The sequence below is a fragment of the Antedon mediterranea genome, chromosome 1 (genome assembly GCF_964355755.1).
Source record: "Antedon mediterranea chromosome 1, ecAntMedi1.1, whole genome shotgun sequence".
Classification (NCBI taxonomy): domain Eukaryota; kingdom Metazoa; phylum Echinodermata; class Crinoidea; order Comatulida; family Antedonidae; genus Antedon; species Antedon mediterranea.
The window spans coordinates 9,216,135-9,239,980 of record NC_092670.1 but is presented as its reverse complement, the minus strand read 5'-3'; the positions used below and the strand labels follow the sequence as shown (position 1 = coordinate 9,239,980).

The 23,846-nt window shown below is 29.6% G+C and overlaps 1 protein-coding gene across 1 annotated transcript in view; it reads right to left on the bottom strand.

The window, feature by feature from the left end:
• Positions 1 to 23,846, bottom strand: part of LOC140041033 (receptor-type tyrosine-protein phosphatase N2-like) — a 117,191-nt gene that overhangs the window by 80,656 nt on the left and 12,689 nt on the right. The window contains exons 4-9 of the mRNA XM_072087398.1: positions 22,678 to 22,817; positions 21,685 to 22,300; positions 20,822 to 21,199; positions 12,594 to 12,671; positions 11,666 to 11,789; positions 8,601 to 8,684 (exon numbers count right to left, since the gene is read on the bottom strand). Of these exons, the coding sequence (XP_071943499.1) occupies positions 8,601 to 8,684; positions 11,666 to 11,789; positions 12,594 to 12,671; positions 20,822 to 21,199; positions 21,685 to 22,300; positions 22,678 to 22,817 (1,420 nt within the window). The remainder of the gene's footprint in view (positions 1 to 8,600; positions 8,685 to 11,665; positions 11,790 to 12,593; positions 12,672 to 20,821; positions 21,200 to 21,684; positions 22,301 to 22,677; positions 22,818 to 23,846) is intronic.

Sequence of the window (23,846 nt, the reverse complement as noted above, 5' to 3'; positions counted from 1 at the left end):
TGATATTCTAATTTAGTTTTATTCATTTACATAATATTTATTAATATTTAAATTTAGTTCCTTTATCCATTCATTACCATTTTAATTTAGTTTAGTTTACACTCTTCTTAATTCCCTCAACAATCATTTTATATTATTTACATATTCACTCATTGATTGCCTATCTATACATCTTTTCAAGTACATACTATACATGCTGAAAATAGAACCATTCATTCATTCATAAATACACAATCTATGTATAATTAAAATAATTTACGACTTGTTTATAATAATTAATACACCATTACCAATATATTAATCAACTAAAATATATCCTTAATTATGGCATATGAGCATATAAAGTATATTATTATGCATTTGTAATATAGGTTATCAAAAATAATCATAAACTAATTAATTTCCATCATTATTCTGTGACAACAACTCAATAAACATATTATCTAATGCCTTACAGGTAAAAAAAAATGTTCTGATGTTGATCAGAGCTACAAGGATGTTATAGACAATGGCTAGATTGCGAACATAATGGAATAAAAAGCTTAAACAAATTCAACTTGAAAAGATATTGCAGTTGTTCAATAAATATGCAGTTTTAAAACCTGCTCTGTCACAATTAATTAGCCGTCAGTCGGCAATCTGTAAAACACCTTAGAAGGCTGTACAATTTACAAGGCGACGAAGGGTCAGGCTAGTTAGGCACCAACAAAGAGCTATATGGCCTAGGCCTGCTATAGATTATGCTACAAATTTCTTCTTGTCCCCTTAAATTATTTTAAGCAGCTCTCTTATCTCATTATCCCTCCAGTTCAAAATAATTATTGTTAATTGAATTGAATCGGCGCCAAAGTGATACACTTGACCGCGCAAGGTGTCTGAAGCCTCGACAGGGAACCCCGGAATATAACGGCGTTACGTTCTCACAGAATGCCCGTCTGGCATTGCAGGGAATATCCCTAGAATATTACTAGGTCTAAAGCAGGTCATGTCGATGCCGGCATGGTGCCGGCATGATGCCAAGACGACCCGTTCTCACAGAAAACCATACCGGCATGGTAATGGTATATTCCCGCAATATTCCTGGCACTCAGCTCTGTGAGAAAGGGGCTATACAAACACACACCACTATTTTCTTGCCAGCATAAAATGTAATATAAATATATTATTGTTACTCACAATAAATGAATCTACAAAAACTTTTGGTTATATACAAAAATACTGTAAATTATATTTTCTACACTAAAAATTTTTCAGTAGAAAGCATCGTGTTTACTTCCCTCTAGCGCTTATAATATCTATGGGCTGCTTATAATCTAAAGTTCTAAAGTGGATGGTTGGTGTCCAGATTTACACTCAAAAGATCAAAAACACTAAACATTGTTAGTATTAGGATCCGAATGAAATTGTTTCTAACCACTGTGCCAACTATCTTTCATGACAATTAAATACGAAACCTATGCTATTAAAAACCAAGTCTGATTTGAGGCCACATAGAGTGGTGCATGTTGGCCGTCAGAAAAAGACAGAGAAGAACTATAGTGAAAGAGTTGCTGCACTGCTGACAGAGCTGAATGGAGACCTTTGTCGCCTCATGGCTCAGATGATCGAGGAACTTATTTCTAACAAATTAACAAAATTATTTAAAAAAAACCCATACATAAAGGCCTAAAGTTTTAATTCCTACATTTAACCAGAAAAAAATCTAAGAACTACATTTTAAAATAATATAAAATTATAAATTAATGAATAGTCCTATTAAAAATTTACTAAAAAAATTACTAGCAAAATATGTACAAACCAATGCCTATTGCTGATTCCACTTCTATGATATTATATACTGTAGTAAAAAAAAAGTGTATACTGTAGATTGACATGCTCTCATGTAGCAGATGTTGAACAATGACAAACAATATACTATTATAGGCTCTACCTTGGTTATATTTACTTAATATCCAGTTAAAAATCTAAATTTTAATTCCCTAAACAACTAGATCATCATTATTCATTGTAAAAACACTGACACAGAAAAATAACAAAAGCAATAAAAATGTAAAATACGTAAATATTACTCCTGGGATAAAAAGATGTTTAATGTGAATATTCTTGCTACTTTACAATACATCAGAATTACATATATGCAAATATTTATGAACTTGAAAATTTAAGTCTTAAAATATGTGAAACGTGATATCTGAGATGAAATTGTGAAAGAATGGGAAGCAACATATGGGATATAGATTTCAGGTTATTTAAACAAACGATTTTCATATGTAAATAAGGTTAAATTTGTGGAAATAATTTAAAGCGACAGATTTTAAAGTTAGAACCGGATATATGTTCCTATTCGTATTAATTACTAAGATTCTTTTGTGGATTTTAAACCAAAAAATTTAACAAAATATATAGAAATTGATTTAATCGATCTAATCTGATCTAATAAAATGAGATGAAAGTGAGAAAATTTATGAGAAACAAAAATTATTTATAAAAAAACAAAAAAGGCACCATAATTTCAAAATGGCATACTGTTATATATCATATAATAAATTAAAATCATATTTTAGACTTAAAAAGATCATCTCCACAGAAGAAAATTGAAATACTTTAAATTGAGAATTTTAAATGGTATACAGTATGTTAAACGTGATATACCTAGATGTATTTTGGTTAAGTAGTACAGTTTCAGCTTTGTTTACATAGCTAGATGCAAAGTTATTACGCATTTCAATGATAAATGAACAAACTGTAGAAGTGTACGCAAGCAAGACTACGTGGCCCTGCATTTAGCTAAACATAACAACGGATGAGTAACCACTCAAAGCGTAATCACGTATCCGTGACAACCCTACTATCATTAGACGTTGCTCGGACTTTGTCAATCTTTTAAGTGAAATGTATTCACACAGATTTACTTTCAATAACACAAGAAATCTTCAGCGTAGGATAAAAGGTCAACGTATGTAGATGTGGAGGCTTATAATGTACAATAACGATGCATGTAATTAATAGAAATATTAAGAAAATCTGTCTTCTAAAAAACTTTTATTATTAAACTAAAACATGCTGAACAAAAATATGCCGTCATTACTTATATATAACACAACAAAAAGATTTATATTAAGAAAAACAAGACACAGAGGATTTTAACTAACAACCATGATATTCAAAATCATGTATTTTATAATCTACAATAAACACAAGATGCCTCTCTGCATTGCATGAGAAAAACATTTAGTATTGCGAGACTGAAAGTCAAGTTATTGCTAAAAAATTGTGAAATTATGAAAATTGTAACTTATACAAGATTTGAACCCAGTATTCTGAGACTGAACGTCAATCATTATTCCACTCAGTTATCTATACCAAGATTTTATCACTTAAGCTTTTGTGTCAAGATAAAAATCTCATACACATTCTGAATGTTTAACCACATGACAGAAAAACTAAAAATTTAATCATCAAGCTATTTATAAGCTTTCTGGCATTTGAGTCATGAAAAAACCTTGACTCGACATGATTTGAACCCATGACTCTGAAATTGGAAGTCAACCAAGCTGGACCAAGTTGTCATATTTAATATGGATGACAACTGCTAATATAGTACAAAGAAGATAGGTTGTTCGTGCATGGTCATATTTTAACCTGTAATCAAAAAACGCAATTTCCGTTTTGTATTTTAAATCTCTATAAATAAAATTCAATATAATCTAAATATTTGTTATAACATATTGAAAACAATTTAATTTGGCACATATTTTATATTATTATATTATATATATTATTATTATATATTATTGTATGCATATGAACATACATAGCCTTGTCCAAAGTATGAATGAAACGTCAATCTCGAGTAAGCTATTTTAAATTCATATTTCATTCTTAGATTATGAGAAGAGAAAAGAAATCTCCTGATTAGACTGTATTTAAAATAACTGTTTCTTTTGCGAGCAAACAATTATGAACAACAGAAACTGGAACAAATTTAAATAGACTAGACGTTCGAAAAGAATTTTCAAAAAGGAGATTGTTGTAATAATATTGACAAGGATGAGTTCGAATATAATCATGAATAAATATTTTTTATTAAAAAGAATAAATTATTTTATACAAACATTTTACTATAATAATAATAATTTAAATTTAAATTATATTAACATGTATTCTTTATTCATAATGGATTAATTATATGTTAAAAAAATTAATTTAGAAAATCAAATATAATTAATAATAATTATTCATAATTAGATTACATAAAGAAGCGGAAGAAAGTTATATTAGAATTGTTATTGGCAAACATGCCGTTATTATTATTGATTTCACAAGATTTGAATGTTAGTTTTGTGCTGTTAGACATGTACACATGATTGATAAGTGTAATCGGAAAAGGTTGTGACGCTAAGTGGTCCAGATATTGGTGTCAAAGGTCAAATATCTATTTCCCAACCTTTACGGAGATGGCTGCGACTGTCATTTATTGCTGAAAATAGGCATTAAACCACATAAAGGGCAAGCATTTAAAATAAATGTATCAGTTAAAATGGATTAAAATTTGCATATATCGTTGGATTAAAATTTGCATATATCGTTGGAAGTTTCCTTCTTCTCTGGTGAAGGAGGAGAAAAGTGAGAGTATAATTCTTTACCATAGAAGATGGGGAAGTGGGGGGGGGGGGGGAATTCATCTGTCCGCAACAGCCCACCATCCATAAACATATGAAGACACTTGATACACAAACCGACAGAGTTAGTGAGCAAAATAATAAACAGCTAGTACAATGCTAGTATTGGCGCGAAAATTTCAGAAAAATATTCGTAATATTATTATGAGATTTTATGTACAGATTGGCTGATGATTTTATACAACACAATTAATGTTTGTAAATGTGCTAACATAATCAGTTAATGTTGAAATCGCTGATGCGTGATGACTTAATGTGTAATTAAAGCTAATAGACTTCGATCATGATGTGAACGTTACTTTATTCATTAACGTGCACTACCAAATTTTACATTATTTCCATATGTCTATGTCCAATCTATCGGTTTTTAGCAGCTTGTTTCTTTAAAAAATGTACATGATTATGAAACACTAACTATATTAGACTTTGATGTGCCCAATGTGATATGGGCACATCACATTTTTTTGTCACATAAAGTTTGATAATGTAGACAGAGCTTTACTGAAATTGTAAATGTTGTATGGGGGTGGGGAGTATTGTCACAGATGTGGAAATATAAAATAATGTCATCTTTAGAATAAGTAATATTTAAAGCCATATGATGAATGAATGAAAATTAATATATTTCCAAAATATATATCGTAGTAATTAAAAAAAGAAAAATGTGATGACTTTAATGCATCATTTAGTAGATTTAATTCAGACACTTCGCTTTGAACGTGAATGGATGACTGAGGGCGACATATCCAACCTGATGTAATCAATAAAAAATATCACACCTCATTTATAGCTATTTGAAACATATTCACATAATGCTGCTGAGAATAATGTATTAGTAATTATAATAAATTGACCTATTAGTCCCAACTGTATATAGTGCATCACAAATGATGCAATACAGAACACTATAATAAATTAAAATGATAAATTTAAGTAATTTGATATAATATATTATACAGAAAAATGATAATATGAATAAAAAAAAACATTTTTGTTACCATTTCAAAGAAAATTTATGGTACCATGTAATTAGCATCTTTAAAATGACAATTTAAAACTAAAATATACAATAGAATGGTATACTGTACTAGCTTGCTAAGGATAGCTTTTTTAACAAGATCAAACAGGATTTGGACATAAGACCTTGAGATATTTAGGCAAGCATTAACCACCAAGTCACAACACCATTTTATAAGTTAAACTTAAATGCATAGATTGTTTCATCCCAACTACAGAAAAAAAATTCTCTAAATGAAAAAAATTTAATTGATTAATTATGAGGCAAAATTAATTAACATTTTGGAATACAAAATATTAAATTACTATATTAATCATACTGTTATAATATTCCTATATTATTTAATATATAAATAATAATTAATATAAAATAACTAATTTTGTATGGCCAATTTATTCTCCAGGAAAAGAATAAATGTCTTCAAAATTATATTTATTTTAAAATACTTATTTTTCATAAAAATACATAAAAACTATATAATCACTAATAACTAATAATTCTATAATTTTTATAGAATATAATTCTGCTATAATTTATTATTCAAAATACAAAAAAAAATGAATGTTATGTTTTAATAGAATATAATTCTACAGCAGTAGAATAAACACAATTAAATTATATAAAAATTTAAAAAAAAGAGCAAGATGTATTAGAAAAAGATTTTGTTCTTCAATCGTAAAAGCTAAAACCATTTCAAAGCAACATAAGATAACAGCTGAATAGAATTAAATCTTCAGCAGAAATGAGAATTTTGACTTGCTGTACAAAAGCATTAGGTTATATTAAAATTGCACTTCAAACACTGTTCAACGCCGAGATGTTTTCAACAACGAAAGAATCTGAGGTCGTTAATATAATCCATCATACACGGCGCCCCAGTCAACGATAGAATGCAACTTGGTGGTTGTTATTTAAACCCCACGCTGATGCGATCCATATTGTCTCGTTAACCACTGATATCATTATCCCATTAATCATTCACTATTTAGAATGTTAAAATTCAGAGTTAGCAGCAAATGTATTAAGGATATACTGCATATTACTAAATGGATATCCAATAGTTGAATCATAACAAATCTAAGGACATTTTTTTTACTTTTAATGTTCATCATTAAAAAATATTATAAAATAATAATTATATCAGAAAATAATAATTATATCAGTAAATATTAAAAAAATAATAAATTTAAATATCTAAACAATGAAATAAATAATAATAATATACAAATATTATACATTTATAAAAAAATCATCATACTGTACATAATGCTTTCAAACAAAATTTAAATAAAAGTCACAGACATTTTAAATAAAGTAAAAAATAATATTTTGTACATTTGAGCAATGAAAACTTTATAATTACATTAAAAACAAATTATTATCATTAAACTCCTAGAAAAACATAAAAAAGGAAATTCAGACTTTGAAAAGGTCATTTTGCAGTTGCAATAAAGTAACGTTCACTTCCAAAGAAAAAAAAATGTTTCACTAAAGTAATAAAAAGACAAGATAAATGGTCAATTTAACCAAAAACCATTGCCTGACAGACAATTTGACTATTTTTTTATGGCAATTTTTGGTCAAAGTGAATAACTAATATGTACAATTGTTTCAATGATGCAGTATGTCTTTGATTCTTTAAACTCTTTGTTAAATCAGACTGCCTGTGACGTATGTAATCTGCTATATTTTTCAACCACCACCATTTAAACTTATTTTAATTTTAACCAGTGGCTATGACTTAAAGTTTTTTTAACAAATTTATTTTGGCCTCCTCCATCCATACACCACCTTATCCTAATTTTGTTGTTTCAGTCATCGTATACTATATTATATTATCATGTGATTGTATTTATTTGTGTGTGGAAAATCAATAAAACAAACATTAAAATCTTAAATTCAACAAAAAATTGAAGGGAAAAATATATTTTTTGAGAAAGAAATTTCCAATTTGAAAGGTTAATGTAAATTTCTAATCTATTATAAAAGAATGATTATGGAAATTATTATAAAAAACACTGATTAATTGATTAACAATACACTTTGGTCGAAGTGAAAATATTAATTTAATTATTTACAGGTATGATGTAAAATTTATAATTAATGGTGCATGAAAGAGCTTTTAAAAATAATTATTATTGAAATCTTTATTTGCACAAAATATGAAGTGCGGAAATTAATGGAGAGTTGGAAAATAGAGGTTCTATAGTGTTTACAAACAATCTGCATATGCGCAATTTTGAGATAGGCAGACACACTGCGAAATCTGTAATAACCATTGTAAATACGTACCCTGTTTCAGATATTCCACAAAACATAGATTTAATAATAATTATCCTACGGTATTTTTGAATATTTGGTTACAAAATATTGAAAGGTTTTTAATCGGAATCTTACAACTTCGTCAGTAAGTTGTAACACAAGCATACTTTAACCAAAATGGATTCGTTTCATAGTCTCTTCTTCCAGATTCACTGAAGTAACTTTGTATGGTTACCACAATGTTAGGCCTATGCTATTTATAACATTATTGTTTGTATAGGTTAGTTATTTACCATTATAGACATAATTAAAAATTACAACATGATAAATTATGCATAATTTATAGGGTAGATAAATAAATGATTACCATATCCAGGCCTACTGTATGCTATTTATTATAACATTTTAGTAGAGTGTGGTTCAAGGTTATGGTAATGATGGTACCATTTTTTGCGCAAAATGAAAAGGTTCATAAGGACTCTCGTGAACCAAACAGCTCAAGATAGACGTGATCTGAATGAAAAACCATTTGCTCTTGTAGTGGAAAATAAGAAAATGAGGCTCTAGTTAAACTGATATATTATTACAGTAGCTATTCCGAGAGTCATATGTGCACACCCTCTAGAATTTTAACTCACCTTATATCTGTAAATGCATCCTCTGGTAGATTCAACATATTGCTAAGTTGTTCAACAACCCTTTCTCCATCATGTTCTGCTAAACTGTAGATATGAATAGAAAAATAGAATTTACTATTGATTAAAATTAAATTTTATAATTCTATAAAAATTAATAATTATATAAAATAAATGAAAAAAAAATACATTAAAAGGTTGTTTTTATCTTTTCCATAAGTAGTACATAATTACAAAAATTATTATCATTGTCACGTAACTGATACTCTAGGCTAGATAAAAAAAACAAACTTGTTAAACAGTTTGCTAAGAGTAACATAGAGTGAGTCTCTTTCTTCTTGGTAAATATTATTAGCGTTTTATAATCTAAAGAAATGATACCACAAGTATCGTATTTAAGATAATTAAGAAGAAAGCTTTTTGTCTATTTGTTCACCTCCTCTGACTGTGTAATCATTACATTGTCTTACATTACTAAAGCTATTAAAAGTTATTTTTACTTTGTAAAATGTAAATTACATGTTTGGGTCTGAGACAAGCTATAAGCATTTAGCTATGGACATTTAGTTTATTTACTCAAGTCGATATTATGATGAAATTCCTATCATTTTTTAATATAATACATACTGTAATATAATAAGATACGGTATTACTCTAAATGAAGCATTTGTAGAATTCCATGCAATTGTATTCATTTACTAGGTGAAGAATTTGACATACAAAAATGTACAGATATAGAAATTTCATTCTTTATATGTTTTTACTAGAATATGAATCATCATTCGTAGTCAGTTGTTCTGTTGATTTTTTTTTTATAGACGGTATTTTACCTTTGGCTAAAATTAAGAATGAATGATTATAAAATATTAATAATTTTAATTTCCGCATAGAAATAAACTCAGATTTTCAATACATTAACATTTGGACATCTTTGATTAGTGTAGTACTTTGTATATTGTAAAACTCATTTGGATACAAAATAGCAAATAAGTTACTGATTATAGTACTCAGTATCATTGATTATTTTACTGTACTTTGATTCTCTGCATAATTAAAAATATCTAAATATAGAGGGCGACATTGATGTTGACAAATTGAAAGATTCTTGGATGCTGTTTGGAAGAAGTAAAAAAAGAAATACCAAAGATTTGATCTAGAGAGCTTCTGGATGGGAAATAGCCAAAAGATGATCAATGGAAACTTTCTGATGATGGATTTGTCACACAGAGAAAGAAGATGCAGCCAGTGCAGGGAGAGATGAAAGAAAAATGTTTCATGTGGTGGAAAGGACAGAAGTGGAGGTTATGAATATTATGGGAAGAAGATATGAGAGAGAGTAATGAGTAAGTAAAGAAAGTGTGTAATGGATCATATAAAGGAGGAAAAGGAGGATGGAGGAAACAAATAGAATTGGAAAGAGATGGAAACAGTAATTGGTTTGGTGAAAAAGGAAAATATTGAATGACCAGGGATTTAAGATAATGATTTGCTATGGAAGACTTCTGAAAAGGAAACTATCTGAAGATATTTATTTGCTATATAATATATATTGAATGTTATAAAAGTTATTAGAAACTTGCTGAAGATGAATTTTTAGAAGTAAAAGAAGAGGAGTTCAGGGAAGGAGGAATCTAGAAAGAAATGCAAATGATGACTTCTGAAATTAATTAAATGTTTTTAGAAATTAATGGATAGATAGGTTTCTTAGGCAAAAGTAAAAAACAAAAAGTTAAAAATGTGCGTGAAAAGAAATAATATAGAGAAAATGAAATACATTATTTGATATGGTGACCCTGAAAATGAAAAATGGCTACGAGAAGAAGATTATATAAATTACAAGACTTTGCAGAGAAAATAATAAAAATAGCAATTTATATCTTATCAATAATCATAATAAGAGATTTTTAAATTGAAAACACATTTCGTGTAGTGGCAAGCATTCATGGCTTACACAGAGCTTACAGAATTTGAAATCTATGCATCACAAATTGCTAATTTCAATTAAATCGTTTCATAATATTTCATGTTATGAGGTTTACATGTAGAATTATAATCCGGTAATTTTTCCATTTACAAAACATCTGCTCACTGAAAATTATTTCTGTTTTTTTTTCTGTCGGAGTCAAATCAATACAGTACAACATTCAGTGTACAATTTTGAATATTATATTGTTTGATATTAGTTTACATTAGAAGAGGGTGGTCCAAACTTGGAAAAATTAAATATCGGATGACTTTATAATACTGTATAAAGTATGACCAAACCATTGAGGGCACTAGCATTTTAAACAATTACATCCAGACACAAGAGGGCGATATTTAATATTAGGTATCAGCATCTATCTGTACATTTTCTGATTTTTTTTATGAATTCTAATCATTTTTGACAATATTTTAACATTTTACCTTATTTATTCTTAAAATTGTGAACACAAAATGGAGACTATTGGGTCACATACTCAGACAAGACCCATGTACACCAGCTAACACAGCTAATAAGCTATTATTTCATCAACACTACCAATACAAAATTTTGAGGAAGACCGAGTACCACCCTACCAATAACTCTCAGCAACGACCTACTCACCATTTATAAGCAGAACACAAACATCAAGTATCCCAGACATTTGAAAACCAAGAAAGACATCAAACAACTTAAACAACTAGCCAATGAAAGACCCGATTGGAAGAAATTGGTAAAAGAGATATACGGAGCAGCCCAAGCAGAAATGTTGGCAGAATTTTCAGCGGAGAGGCAGTAATCATCATCAGTGTTTTAGCTATTTGTTGCATATATTTTATTTTATTTTTATTGGTGTTATGATGCAAAGCAAGCAAAGTGAATTTCAATTTCTGTTTAAGTGGACAAATAAATTTTCTTGAATCTTAAATATAAACAATGAATATTCAGGAACTTTCCAAAACATAGCATGATGTACATTGGTGAGAATTGCCAACAAGTTCTAGTAGTTTGAGCCTGACTATATACATAATCCCATCACATTCAACAAATCTGTTTAGTACCACAAAAATAGCGTACCAATACAAAATGTAGGTGGTAAACTTACCTCTCGTTTGTTATGATGAATACTCTGTTTTTAAGTCTTTCATTTTTCTTGGCAGGTCTTGATGATGTAACTGCCACTTTTATAGTAGTCTCTGTGTCTGGATTGTTGTGGACATTAAATAAATCTGAAAAAACACAATAACAACAAAGACTCTTTTTTATTTCTTACTATATTATTAGCTTAGATTATACCGATAAGTAATATAATAGAGATAAAAAAAAGCCTATACATAAAATGTTGCTAAAAAACAAAACAAACATTAAAATATGTTTGTAACATGTCAATGATCTTAACAATAGTGTTATGAGCCATGCTGGTATTATCTGAAACAGTTTTTACTACACCCTTAGGATGACTAACCCCTTTTCACAACATAAACAATTTTTCAATTTTAAACATTTCTTTTCTTTAGATTCATTAAAACAAATGACAAAAAAATGAATGATGAGTTTTTCTTTTAGATTAAAGAATTGAAAGAGGACTTAATCCCTATCAGTCTTTTGTCAGGTAATCTTGAAAAAAAAAAAACAATTTTATCTTCAAAAAGCTTTACTATTTTTAGGACTAAAATATATGTGAACCAATAGTATTTGCAGCTGGACTTCTATATTCAAGAACTAAGGATGCCGGGCCTTTGTTGAAAATGAGGATTTCTGAAAACATAACAAGCTTTTAAAAACTAAAATAGCCAGAATTCATGTGCACAGAATTAAAACAAATCTATAGAGACACTAGTAGATAGAAAAACAAAACATGATATTGAAATATTGTGAAAGTAATTAAACTTCCACCAAGACTTATTTTAAAATAACAATGGATCTTTTTTATTTCTTAAAATGTTCTTTCTGTAAATTAGCCCAGAAAGTCTAAACTTTATCATTTGTTATGTGATGTATATCAACGAGGGAGCCCTTCATATGATACATACCATGTTCTTTTTTTTCCATATTAACTTCCAAAGGTTTTTCATTGTCTTGTTTTACCACTTCTTCAAATGAATTACTCTCTATATTGTAAAAAAAAAAATATTCATTATGACATCATCATAATAATAAACAGATGTACTGTATTGTCCTCAAAAAATATGAAAAATGAAGGTTAATCAAATCAAATATTGAATACAGTAGGTCATTTTATTTGTACTGTAGTTTTAAACGATTAAATTCAACCAAAACCATTGGCTAGCAGTAAATTTTGCTATTTTTTGCTTTTAGTTTTTTTTCAATTAATAATTTTTGTTTTGATCTAATTTTTGGTCATGTGAATAACTATTATGGAACATCAAAATGGCATATTCAACAAAAAATGTGGATACATTTTTTTTTTCAGAGGGACAATACATCTGTTAACGTTTATTAGTTTTTAATTTGTATCATACTATATATATACTATTAATGATGACCTATTTATACGCCCCAAGCAATCTATTGACCCGTCAATATCTTTAAGCGAAAACTCTCTGCCATGTCAATATATCATTTACTTGTGTGCTAAATGGTAATGATTTAATGTTACATAAATCTACAACACCATTAAAGTAAAGAAATTAAACATGCTGAAATAATCGGATGTAGATGAATCAATATTGATATGTCGTCGATTTATTGAATATTTACTAATGTAAAAAGATAAATGATAATGATAATGCACTGCTCTCACAGCATTTATTTGGTCCAATAAAACATATCAGAAATTTGTTTTTTGTACACTATTTTAAGAAACAAACTATATTCATACATTATACACACTATAAAAAATTACACAAAAACGTTATACACAATAAATTACTTAAACGGAACCAAATTATCTAGTAACTGTAATTGATTTAGGAATAAATGATTTGGAAATGGGTTGTTCGCATGTGGTGGGATTGAAGTTGGATAGATGATGGAAGAAAATTATAAAAATGAGAAAATCATTAAATTATAAAGATGAGAAAATCCTTTAACAATTCATAAAAATCTTAATCGTTTTCTCTTTATGAAAATATATATTAATCTTACTATTTAAGTTGACCAAGCATAGCTTCAATTGAAAATTGGTCAGATTTTTAAAAACAATTTTATGACATTTTATGTCTTGTTAAATAAAAATACTACTGTACTAAAACTAAAATAATATTCATACATTCTTTAAACTTACAAAAGTCATTTACATTTACTTATATATTATAGTAGCTAATTATCATTAAGAAAGGAAAAACAATAATATGTAAATCCACTGATTTATAGACAGATTAGTGTAAAAAAAATATATAAAACCTTACATTGGCTGGCAGCCAATTTAGATTTTTATCTTAGAACAGTTCACCACTAAAATGTGATAATACCTTAAATTTAGCAAGAAACAACCACAAATCTATTTAAATATTTGTTTTCGTTGATTCAAAATCTTTATTATATTTGGCCCATAGTCTTACGTCATCGACTTCTAGGAAATTAGTCAGTCATGACATCACTATTATTAACAGTACAAATGTCAAATGCATTAGAGATGATGGAGTGATTTCCATGGCAACGAAATCATTATGCACGACAAACAGCTCGCTAAAAAGCATGCATGTTGAATTGAATGGGATTCATTCAACACGATCCATTTGACAAATGCATTAGAGATGTAATAAAAATCTTGCTATCATTATTAATATTATAGTAGAATAAACGTTATATATTTTGAAGTAAATAAGTAATTTTTAACAGTCTTGAATTCATTGATCGCTTAAATAATATAATTTAATATATATAATCTTTATTATATTTACAATATCTATAATTTCTGTGAAATACATTGTGCCAAAATAGATATTTTTCAAAATTATTATTATTACACGAAAGGTAATATAAAACTGGTTTCTTTTATTTAGTAAATTTAACCGCTTTGTGAATTAATATACTAAAAGTTGAGGGCGTATCAATTTGATCTCTTGCGTGCGCATATGATTTTGAGCTAGCGCTGTTCTACTGTACCATGCCGAGGGTGTTAAAGAGTTCCTATCCAATAGGACAATGCCATGAAAACCCCAGTGGTCTAATGGTTGAGACATCTGCAGTTTCAGATTTTGAATCTTGTTCTTTTCGATCGTTCTCACAGATTTCATAATCATCATTTTAAAATTAATACATTTTCAGGTTCGATTTATACTTTCCTTTATAGTAATATCTATATCCTTGTACTGTATGTCTATAATAAATATCCCTTGTTTCTTTAAGTACCATACAACATTATGCAATATCATCATCAAAAGTACAATTAACATAATATTCTCATTAAAATACTCTCCACTAATTAACACTTGAAAATGTGTTTTTCAAGTTGTTTTCGAAGGCAATCAAATTTTTCTTCAGTGCCGAGTCAAGCGAAATAATAATTGCAATTAAATCGGTTGAAATTCACCTGGGAAGGCAAAAGATTATTGCTGTGATGAAGAATTTAGCTGTGTTAATGATAATGGTGCTATGAAAACAACAATGCCTTATTTAGAATATTTCTAATTACTCGAAAATCACTGAGATAATAGCTTATGTCTAAAAAAAATCATCTCTAGGTATAAAATCTATGTTTTAAGATAAAATCTGTTTATATTTTCTTTTATAATAAACATTATTCCAGATGATAAAAATTAACACTCCCTGTAAATAGATGCGTTAAATAATGCAACATTTTATATTTGGTGAAACAGGACATAACATTTTACTTCCTCCCATAATTGATTTGAACTTTTTCTTATTTCATTGCACTTTTCACAGAAATTTTTATAATGTGTGTACATGTAACATATCTAGTTTGTAGGTGTTTATAGCCTCCTGGGTATTAACACCCCAAAAAATGTCCCCTTGATAGGTGCGTTGCCTGAATAGGGGTTGGACATAGTGTTAAAACATACATTTCTCCCTCTTCCTGTCATGTGAAAGTATCCCCTTAATAGGGGTGACCCTGTATTCCAAAAAAGATGTTCTACTCAGATCTGCTTTGTTAATCAAAAACACACTTTCTCATGTTGTTCTCCTCAATAATTATTTTGACAAATTGCTCTCTTAAAGATGGTAATCTTACTTTATCATTCCCGCTCCATTACATCGGCCGGAATTCAAGAAACATAAGATCACTTTAGTAAATACTTATCAAAGATTGATGGATAGTTGAACTTTTAACATCTTATGAAATGGTTTTTTGAATGAACTATAGATGGCATCAAAATTAATAATGAGGTTAAAGATGAGCTGATGTGGACAGAATGTACATTTACTTTGTACCAAAATTAGATGCTTCTGGAACAAAGAGTTTTATGCAGAAAAAAATGTTATACTAGTCAACTCTTCCAATACTGGACGCATTTGGGCTGTGGTATTCGGAATTTCAATGTTAACAAAAATTTAGGACCTTTTGAACCTTGAGAAAGGATTGGGAGAGTTTGCTTGTGTTAAAAAAAAAGGATGACAATCTATAAAAATATATCCCATACGGTCACTTTGTAAGTACAAGGATGTAAGCACAAGGCAACTAATTTGACCAATCATGACTTGATGAATCATCTTGTCTTGGTTACTTGTAAAATCAATCTTAAAAAGTCCACATGAGTGACAATTGTTTCATAGTTAAATAAAAAATAAAACTCATCATCTCACTCATCTATAACATTTTTATCAATATCGATTGCAGACCTTTATACTATATAATGATTACATAATGTAGTTTAGGTCATGCAGGTACATATTGTATTAAGTATCTACAGTATAGTAAAAGGAATATATAACAGGAATATAAGAAATACTGTATCACAATAGGATCAAAATGTGGTTATTAAATTGGAGTTGGCCTATTGTTACCACTACTGTTACTATAAAATAATTATTATATTGCTATATTTTTACTATTGCCAGTACACAACAGAGGTTTGGCACACAAATATTACCTACTGTAGTTATACATTAACCATACTGTGTACTACTGTAATTGTGCTATAAACTGTACTTTTAGTAGAAGCAACGTATTTCATGAAGACGACACAGATTCCATGTGTCCCGCTTTTGCAGGGATAATCACACTTTTTGATCTTGTGCTCCATTTTCTCGCGCAACCTTTGAATTTTACTGCTTTTTCTAAACTGATGATAAATTTTTATTATGCCTATCAGATAATGCGCATTCACTATTCACATGGAAGATAAATCAAATCTCTAGAAAAAAGATAAATCAAATCTCTAGAAAAAAGATAAATTGAATAATAAGTATAGGGGAGGTAAGAACGTTTCAATACATAAACCTTGTAGCTTCTACAGTAATTATTTTCCCATCCTTTTATTATAGCAACGTTCATCTATTTTTTTGTTTAAATAAACAGAATATTCTACTTTTAGATAAAATCTTTAGAAAAAAGTTAAATTGAATAAGACAAGTATATATACAGGTAAGAATTTATCAATACATAAACCTTGTACTCTATGTTCTACAGTAATTATTATCCCATCCTTTTATTACAGCAAAAATTTATCTATTTGTTTTGAACAGAATATTCTACTTTTAAAATCAATGTCTAGCAGGGCTTTTGTTTATAGGATCAAACTGAAAGAAGGTTTTAGGAAAAGAGGGAGATCATTGGTTACGTAAGCCTCTAGTCTTGGCCTATAGGTCTACAGACCCCAAAAAAGTAACAGATCAAAACAAAATATAGCTGGCATGATGGGAACAATGAACATCGAACTTGACTGACGTGACCTGTCCTGAAAAGGATTTTTCGCACTTGTACCGAATGAAGTATGTGTAACGAGTTCAGACATTTGATGATCATTTGTAACACAACACTTGCAACTTAAGACAAGGAATTGATCAAGCGCTCAAATACATCCCGTGTGAATTGGGTGATGATCATTATAATGTAAACTTTTGACTGTGATAACTTTCATAAATTAACCCCTAAATTTGATAGCTGCTGTATAAATTACATAATAATCAGAAATATTCTAAAAAAATAATTAATATGAAAGCACATAAATAAATCAGAAACTCTTGGAAAATTAGAAACTATTAGAAAATCAAAAACTCTTGGAAAATCAGAAACTCCCAGAAAAAATCAGAAACTCCCAGAAAAAATCAGAAACTCTTTGGAAAATCAAAATTCTCCCAAATACAGAAATTCATCGAAAATGAGCAGATTTGGAAAATCAGAAACTCTAAAAAAACAGAAACATTATTAAATTAATGATCATTTAAACAAAGCTAATTAGTTAACAATTTTTAAGGAGATATGTATTTTAAATTTACTCTAAAGGTTGAGTGCTCATATGCAACCAAATGAAAATTGGTTGACAAATTAACGGTATTTTTTTCACTGTTTCTAGGAAGATAATTTATTATGTAATAGTATTTACATACAGTATTTGAAAAGTATTATAATGTACTCTTAATAGAGTATTTTTAATTTTACTCTAAAGGTTGAGTGCTCACATGCGACCAAATTAAAACTGGTTGACAATAAGAAACGATATTTCTTTCACTGTTTCTAGGAAGATAATTTATTATGCAATGGTAAAATACATACAGTATTTGAAAAGCATTATAATGTACAATACTAAAATATGAAATGAATTTTAATTTAGTTACTATTGATTAAGTATATTACTATTGAAGTATTATTGAGTGGGTGTGTCGGATATGGGGTTAGTTTCGTGTATTTGAGTGTGGGTGTTTTTAATGCGTATTATACGTCATTGTGAAATCACATCAACAGTCTGCACCGATATTTACAGTAAATATCTTTTGTTGCGGAATTGGTGTTTTGCTATAAAACACAATTGATTGTGAAAATAATTTAAATAGAAACACTATATTTAATTACAATTGATTTTAGAATTTGACAATTTAATTTGTTTACAGCTTAGATCTAGGCTGAAATTGTGAGGATGTCGTTGCAGTTTGTATAAAAAAACAATACATTGTAAACAGCCTATATGTAAAGATATTTAACAAAACTGAAGATTACATTACATTACAGTACAGTAAATTATTATTATTATAATTAAATGGACCTATCGAACATGGCTGTTCTTTACGGATATTTAGATTAAATTTATTGTAATAGTATAAACCTACAATTAAGTTATAACAGCTCGAAAAACAATATGAATAACACATTTATTTATAGATACCAACTACTAACACTTAGCGTATCCTTTTCTCACACGTCGTAACGTTCTCACGTTACGAAAGAAAATGATGACGGTGGTACGTTGGTACGTTCCCACATGAGGGCGTGGTTGCGGACGGGTCCATTATAATACAGGGGTGTTCTAGGAACTTTTCACTTTCGTATCTAAGCCCTCCCTCTGGAGAGAACGGGCTATTGTCGGTTTATACAGGTAAGCTAGGCACGATATAGACTTATAGATACCAACTACGCATTCTGATCGAGCCTTAATGGTAGACAGAAAGAAGCTCTTGATCGTGTATGGGATGTATGGAGTTCTATAGCATAGACCAGATGGCATGTCCAGGACAGTATGATACTCAAAAAAACACAGCATAGGAAAGTAAATTATTATTGTGTGTGAACTCATTGACTCAAAATGCTGTCAGTCTGAACATAGCCTAAAGCTCTGTCTACACTATCAAAAAGTGTGATGTGCTCAAATATGGTAGTGATATGCTTAAATATGGTAGTGATACAACACCATCCATGTCCATCCATGGGCACATCACATTTTTTTGTCACATAAAGTTTGATAGTTTAGCATTTGATTAGAGTGGGTCACATGATATTCAATAAATACTCTATTGAAGCCATGTGACATCAATAGTGCATTTTTCATTATAAGCGAGTGCCTGAGCTTTAAGACAATTGTCAAGATGTTTCTAGTTATAACCAAAGAATATAAATAGGTAAAGAATCAACAGTACGCGCTGTTATATATAGAAGGATAGGAAACGCGGACGTGCTTTCATGGACGCGTAAGAATCCAGCAGCGGAACGACGGCGGGCTCTAGATATGGTTCCCGTCTAATTCCACGTTTGGATGGATCGTGATGATCTGATGTGTTCTCGCGTCTGTGCTCTACTAATTTTGATATTATTAATATTTTGATAATCATTTTGATAAATAATCATCGTTTGCATTTTTATAGATAGTTTTACCTTACCCTGAAGGCGGCGCACTTCTTCTAGCGAAAAAGAAGTGCGCCACCTTCAGGCGTAGGCAAATAGTAACCCGGATGTGGTTTACGCCGCCAACGGAACTGTTGTATCTTCTCCTTTTATTTATCTTTGTTATAACCATGAGTTGCCTTGGAAGGAAAATACTATTATCATCTACTGTAAATATTGCTGCAATTACATTAAAAACACAGTCACATAATACAATGGATCATTTATCAAGTATACATTTTCCTAATCCGAGCCTTGGAGTTGTCACATGTGCTTTTAATATCTATTTACAGTCAAACAAGAGTTTGTATAATCACTGTTACTGTTGCCAAGGTAATGCTTTTAGTGCAAGACAAGTATCTTATTTATATAGCACTCGAAAGAATATTCAAAGATGAAAGCCTGCATTCGCATGGTAATTGGATTCCCAGAAATTATTGCCAAACAGAGAGAATAACAAAGGCTGCATTTTCATAAGGATACTTTTTATGGGAGAAAACTGATTTGCACGTAATAACGAATGATGTACTAATTAACGATATTGTATTGTGTTGCAGGTTTTATGTCATCAAATGTAATTTTTTATGTACTAAGCTGTTGAAATTGTGCTGTTTTATAGAAAGTTGTACAAATAACTTACAACTTTCTATATAACAATGCTATTGATTAAGATATCATATTATTTTTGCAACCCCTATTATTTCACAGCATTTAATTTTCCTAATAAAATTCCATGGTTAATTTTCTATCTATCCTGAATATTTTGAGTTCACCAAATCAGGTGCCACAGCAAAAAAAAGTGTTCACTTTAAAGCATGTCTTATATTCTATAGCCATTTTAATGTGGTATTTTATATTTATAATATTCAGTGCAGTACACAATTACCAGAGGTGCCTTGATTTTAGAAATTCAAGAGTTTTCTTCTTTTCTATCTATAATTCTTTTCCATCTTTCTTTTATTCCAAAATAACAAAAACAATAAATAGTGTTTAAAATATAAATAATATTTGTTTACTTGCCTGTTGGTCTTGGATGTATTTTCCTAGGTATTGAAACAGTCGGTTCACTTTGTTTGTCAGGAACAACATATTCACCAGCATCTTGTTGTTCCAGCTGCGGTTCAAATAGTTCCTCTTGTTGGTCATCCACTATCATTCCATTTTCTGTAAACTCAATTGAATCTGCTATTCCATCTGTACCAGAATCTTCTAAGATTTCCACATCTGTGATAGGTTTTGGTGTGAGTGATGGGTAAGTATCCAGTAGAATTAGCAAAGCTTGGTCTAACAATAAACTCTTTTCATCTTCCGTCAACTGCACCCACCATGTAGGATCAAAATCAGCAAATGATTCGTATAACTTTTTCATCAACGTCTGTATATCTTTCAATGAAAGATCTTTAAAGTAAAATAATTAAAACATTTATTCCATAAATGCCACTAGAACAATCCTGGAGCCAGAATTTAATCTTGAGAAAAGCATGATAACCACAAAGAACTGCCATTTCATAAAGATAATGAATAAAACAAAAACTTGTTTTTGAAGATTATATTCTTTATGATCTTTGCTGAGCTTTACATTCATAAAGAAGTTTGTCTAGTCACTTTATATTTCTTAATATCAATACAATCTACAAAAACAAGTTTTTGCTTTGTTCATTATCTTCATGAATCTTCACTATCTTTGAGAGAGGCACAAGATTGGTTGCTTTGAAGATTTCAGCACTTTTGTCTGATTTATGCTTTCAGTTTGCAAACAAAAAATATATATATTCTGTTTTTTTATGCTATTTCAAACTTTAACCAAAGCTTATTGCATCAAAGGCACTTCGTTCTTTAAAATGCCCTGTAAAAGTGCCAAAGTTGTAAACCAAATACCTTACCATTTAACAGGTTCTGAACATTAATACTGTTTTGGTTGGTAGACTCTCTATCATAATCTTGCTTATCATTTTCCTCAAAAACGACACTTTCAACATTTTCCTCATCCTTCACTTCCACATCTTCTTTAATCCAGTTATTCCCTTGGTCATCTTCAGTAATGTCTTCAAACATCCAAGCTTCATCAGCTTCTGCTTCCTGATCTTCTGTGCCATCCATCTGCCATTGTTGATCTTCTGTCTTCTCGTTCACACTGAATTCATTGTAAATATTACCTATTTCTTCTTCTAACGCAACTTTCTCTAAATACTCTAAATATTTTTCATAATACATCTCTTGAAGAGCATCAGACATTTTATTTACATCGGTCTTCGACTTATGTAGATGAGGTGGTTTCTTTTTGGGTTTCTGTTGACGGGGTTTGTTATAAGAGGCATCTAATCTGTTATCTCTTAAATTATTCTCATATTCTGCAGTTTCTAACATTTCCAAATCATTTAGGATAATGTTCATACCAGCGGATGAAAAATCTGAATCGTTTGGTAGAAGGGGTGGCTTTTTATCACTGTATAAATCTAATTCATGTCGGTATGGTTTTAACACAACCTTCAAAGAGTGCTGGAAAACAAGAAAAGTATTATTACTTATAAAAAGTTAGTAATTATAATTTTTATTTGATATATATCTTCACATTTATCTTCTACTGTATAAACATCCTAGTTTAAACTCAATATTTTGCAAAACTTAAAATCTTTAAACCATTTTATATCATATATTTCAGCCTTATTGCTGAGCCGCTATGAGCATTCTGTAGTTTCGTCAGTAATATTCAAAGGCAATTGTCTGTTGTAAATATACTCAAATAGAATATGACAGTTCATTTGCGACTGAAGGAAGCCATGAATATGAAGTACCTACAGTACGCCATGAAAGTATTCTTTACATGTTTTCTTGAAATGGCTAGAAATTTGGATAATCCTAATGACAAGTATTACCTGGGCAAAAGGATTATGCCAGCCATACCCTCGAGATAGTAAATATTCTATCGCATTTTTTAGTTGAATATACCCTGTAGGATCGAGGTCGTAGGCATAGACTGAGGCTGAACGATGTGCGCACGTACCAAACAATTTATCTATAATCAAAATAAAAAATAACAATTGTTATAAGTTTAAAAGCACCAGATTCTGTATCTAGATTTCTCCAGTATCATAGGAATATTTGGTAATACAACAATATTACCTGTTTTTCCTAATGTATCTTTAAATATCATACACCATAACCTAACCCATATCCTAAACTTACATGCTACAGGCACCGCATGTGATACAAATGCGATACTGTATAACCAAATACTGGGTAGATATTGCAGTACTGTATGTGGATATACAGCACTGTAAAAGCATAAAAGAGTATACAGTATATACTGAGAACAATGTAAACATGTAGGAGGCTCTTTGGAATGTTGAAAAATCATCTTAAGCACCTGTTCTCTATACTCACTGTCTCCAGTATGATATTATCTGTCAAAGCATAAACAAATTATGTAATATATAATTTCACATGTGACAATGTGAAATACATGGAGTAACCAGCATCATAGGATTCTCTTGGAGTTTCCATAATTCCCTTATACTCTATAAAGTCTAAATGATTCTCTTCATGGAATTTCCATGATTAATGTGTAGTCTCCAGAATCACATACTGTACTGCAGGTACTGTAGTCTCCCTGACTATGACTCAATTGGATCCCCAGAATCACCTACTGCATAGTCACAATGATTCCCTTCTAATCTCTGGATTTTATTGTGTAATTTTCCTTGTAGTGTCTACCTCCCTTGAAGTCCCCAGGATCACATACATTGTATCTATTAGGCCTATCATGGAGTCGAGTTAGCTTCATGGAGAGTTGGGGACATGTAGAGTTTTGGAGTCACAGAGAGTCTAGATTCCATGAAGTTTTTGTGATTTAGAGTCTTATTTTCCTAGAGTTTTCACAATATTGTCTCTCCTTAAAATACTACACTATCTTTCAGTGTATTATAGATGATATACAATAGCACTGTACAAATACTAATGTTAAATAAAAGTAATCGGTATTTTGTAAAAAGGAGATTTTAATGATTATAACATATCAAATTGATAGATTCTATACAGAATTATA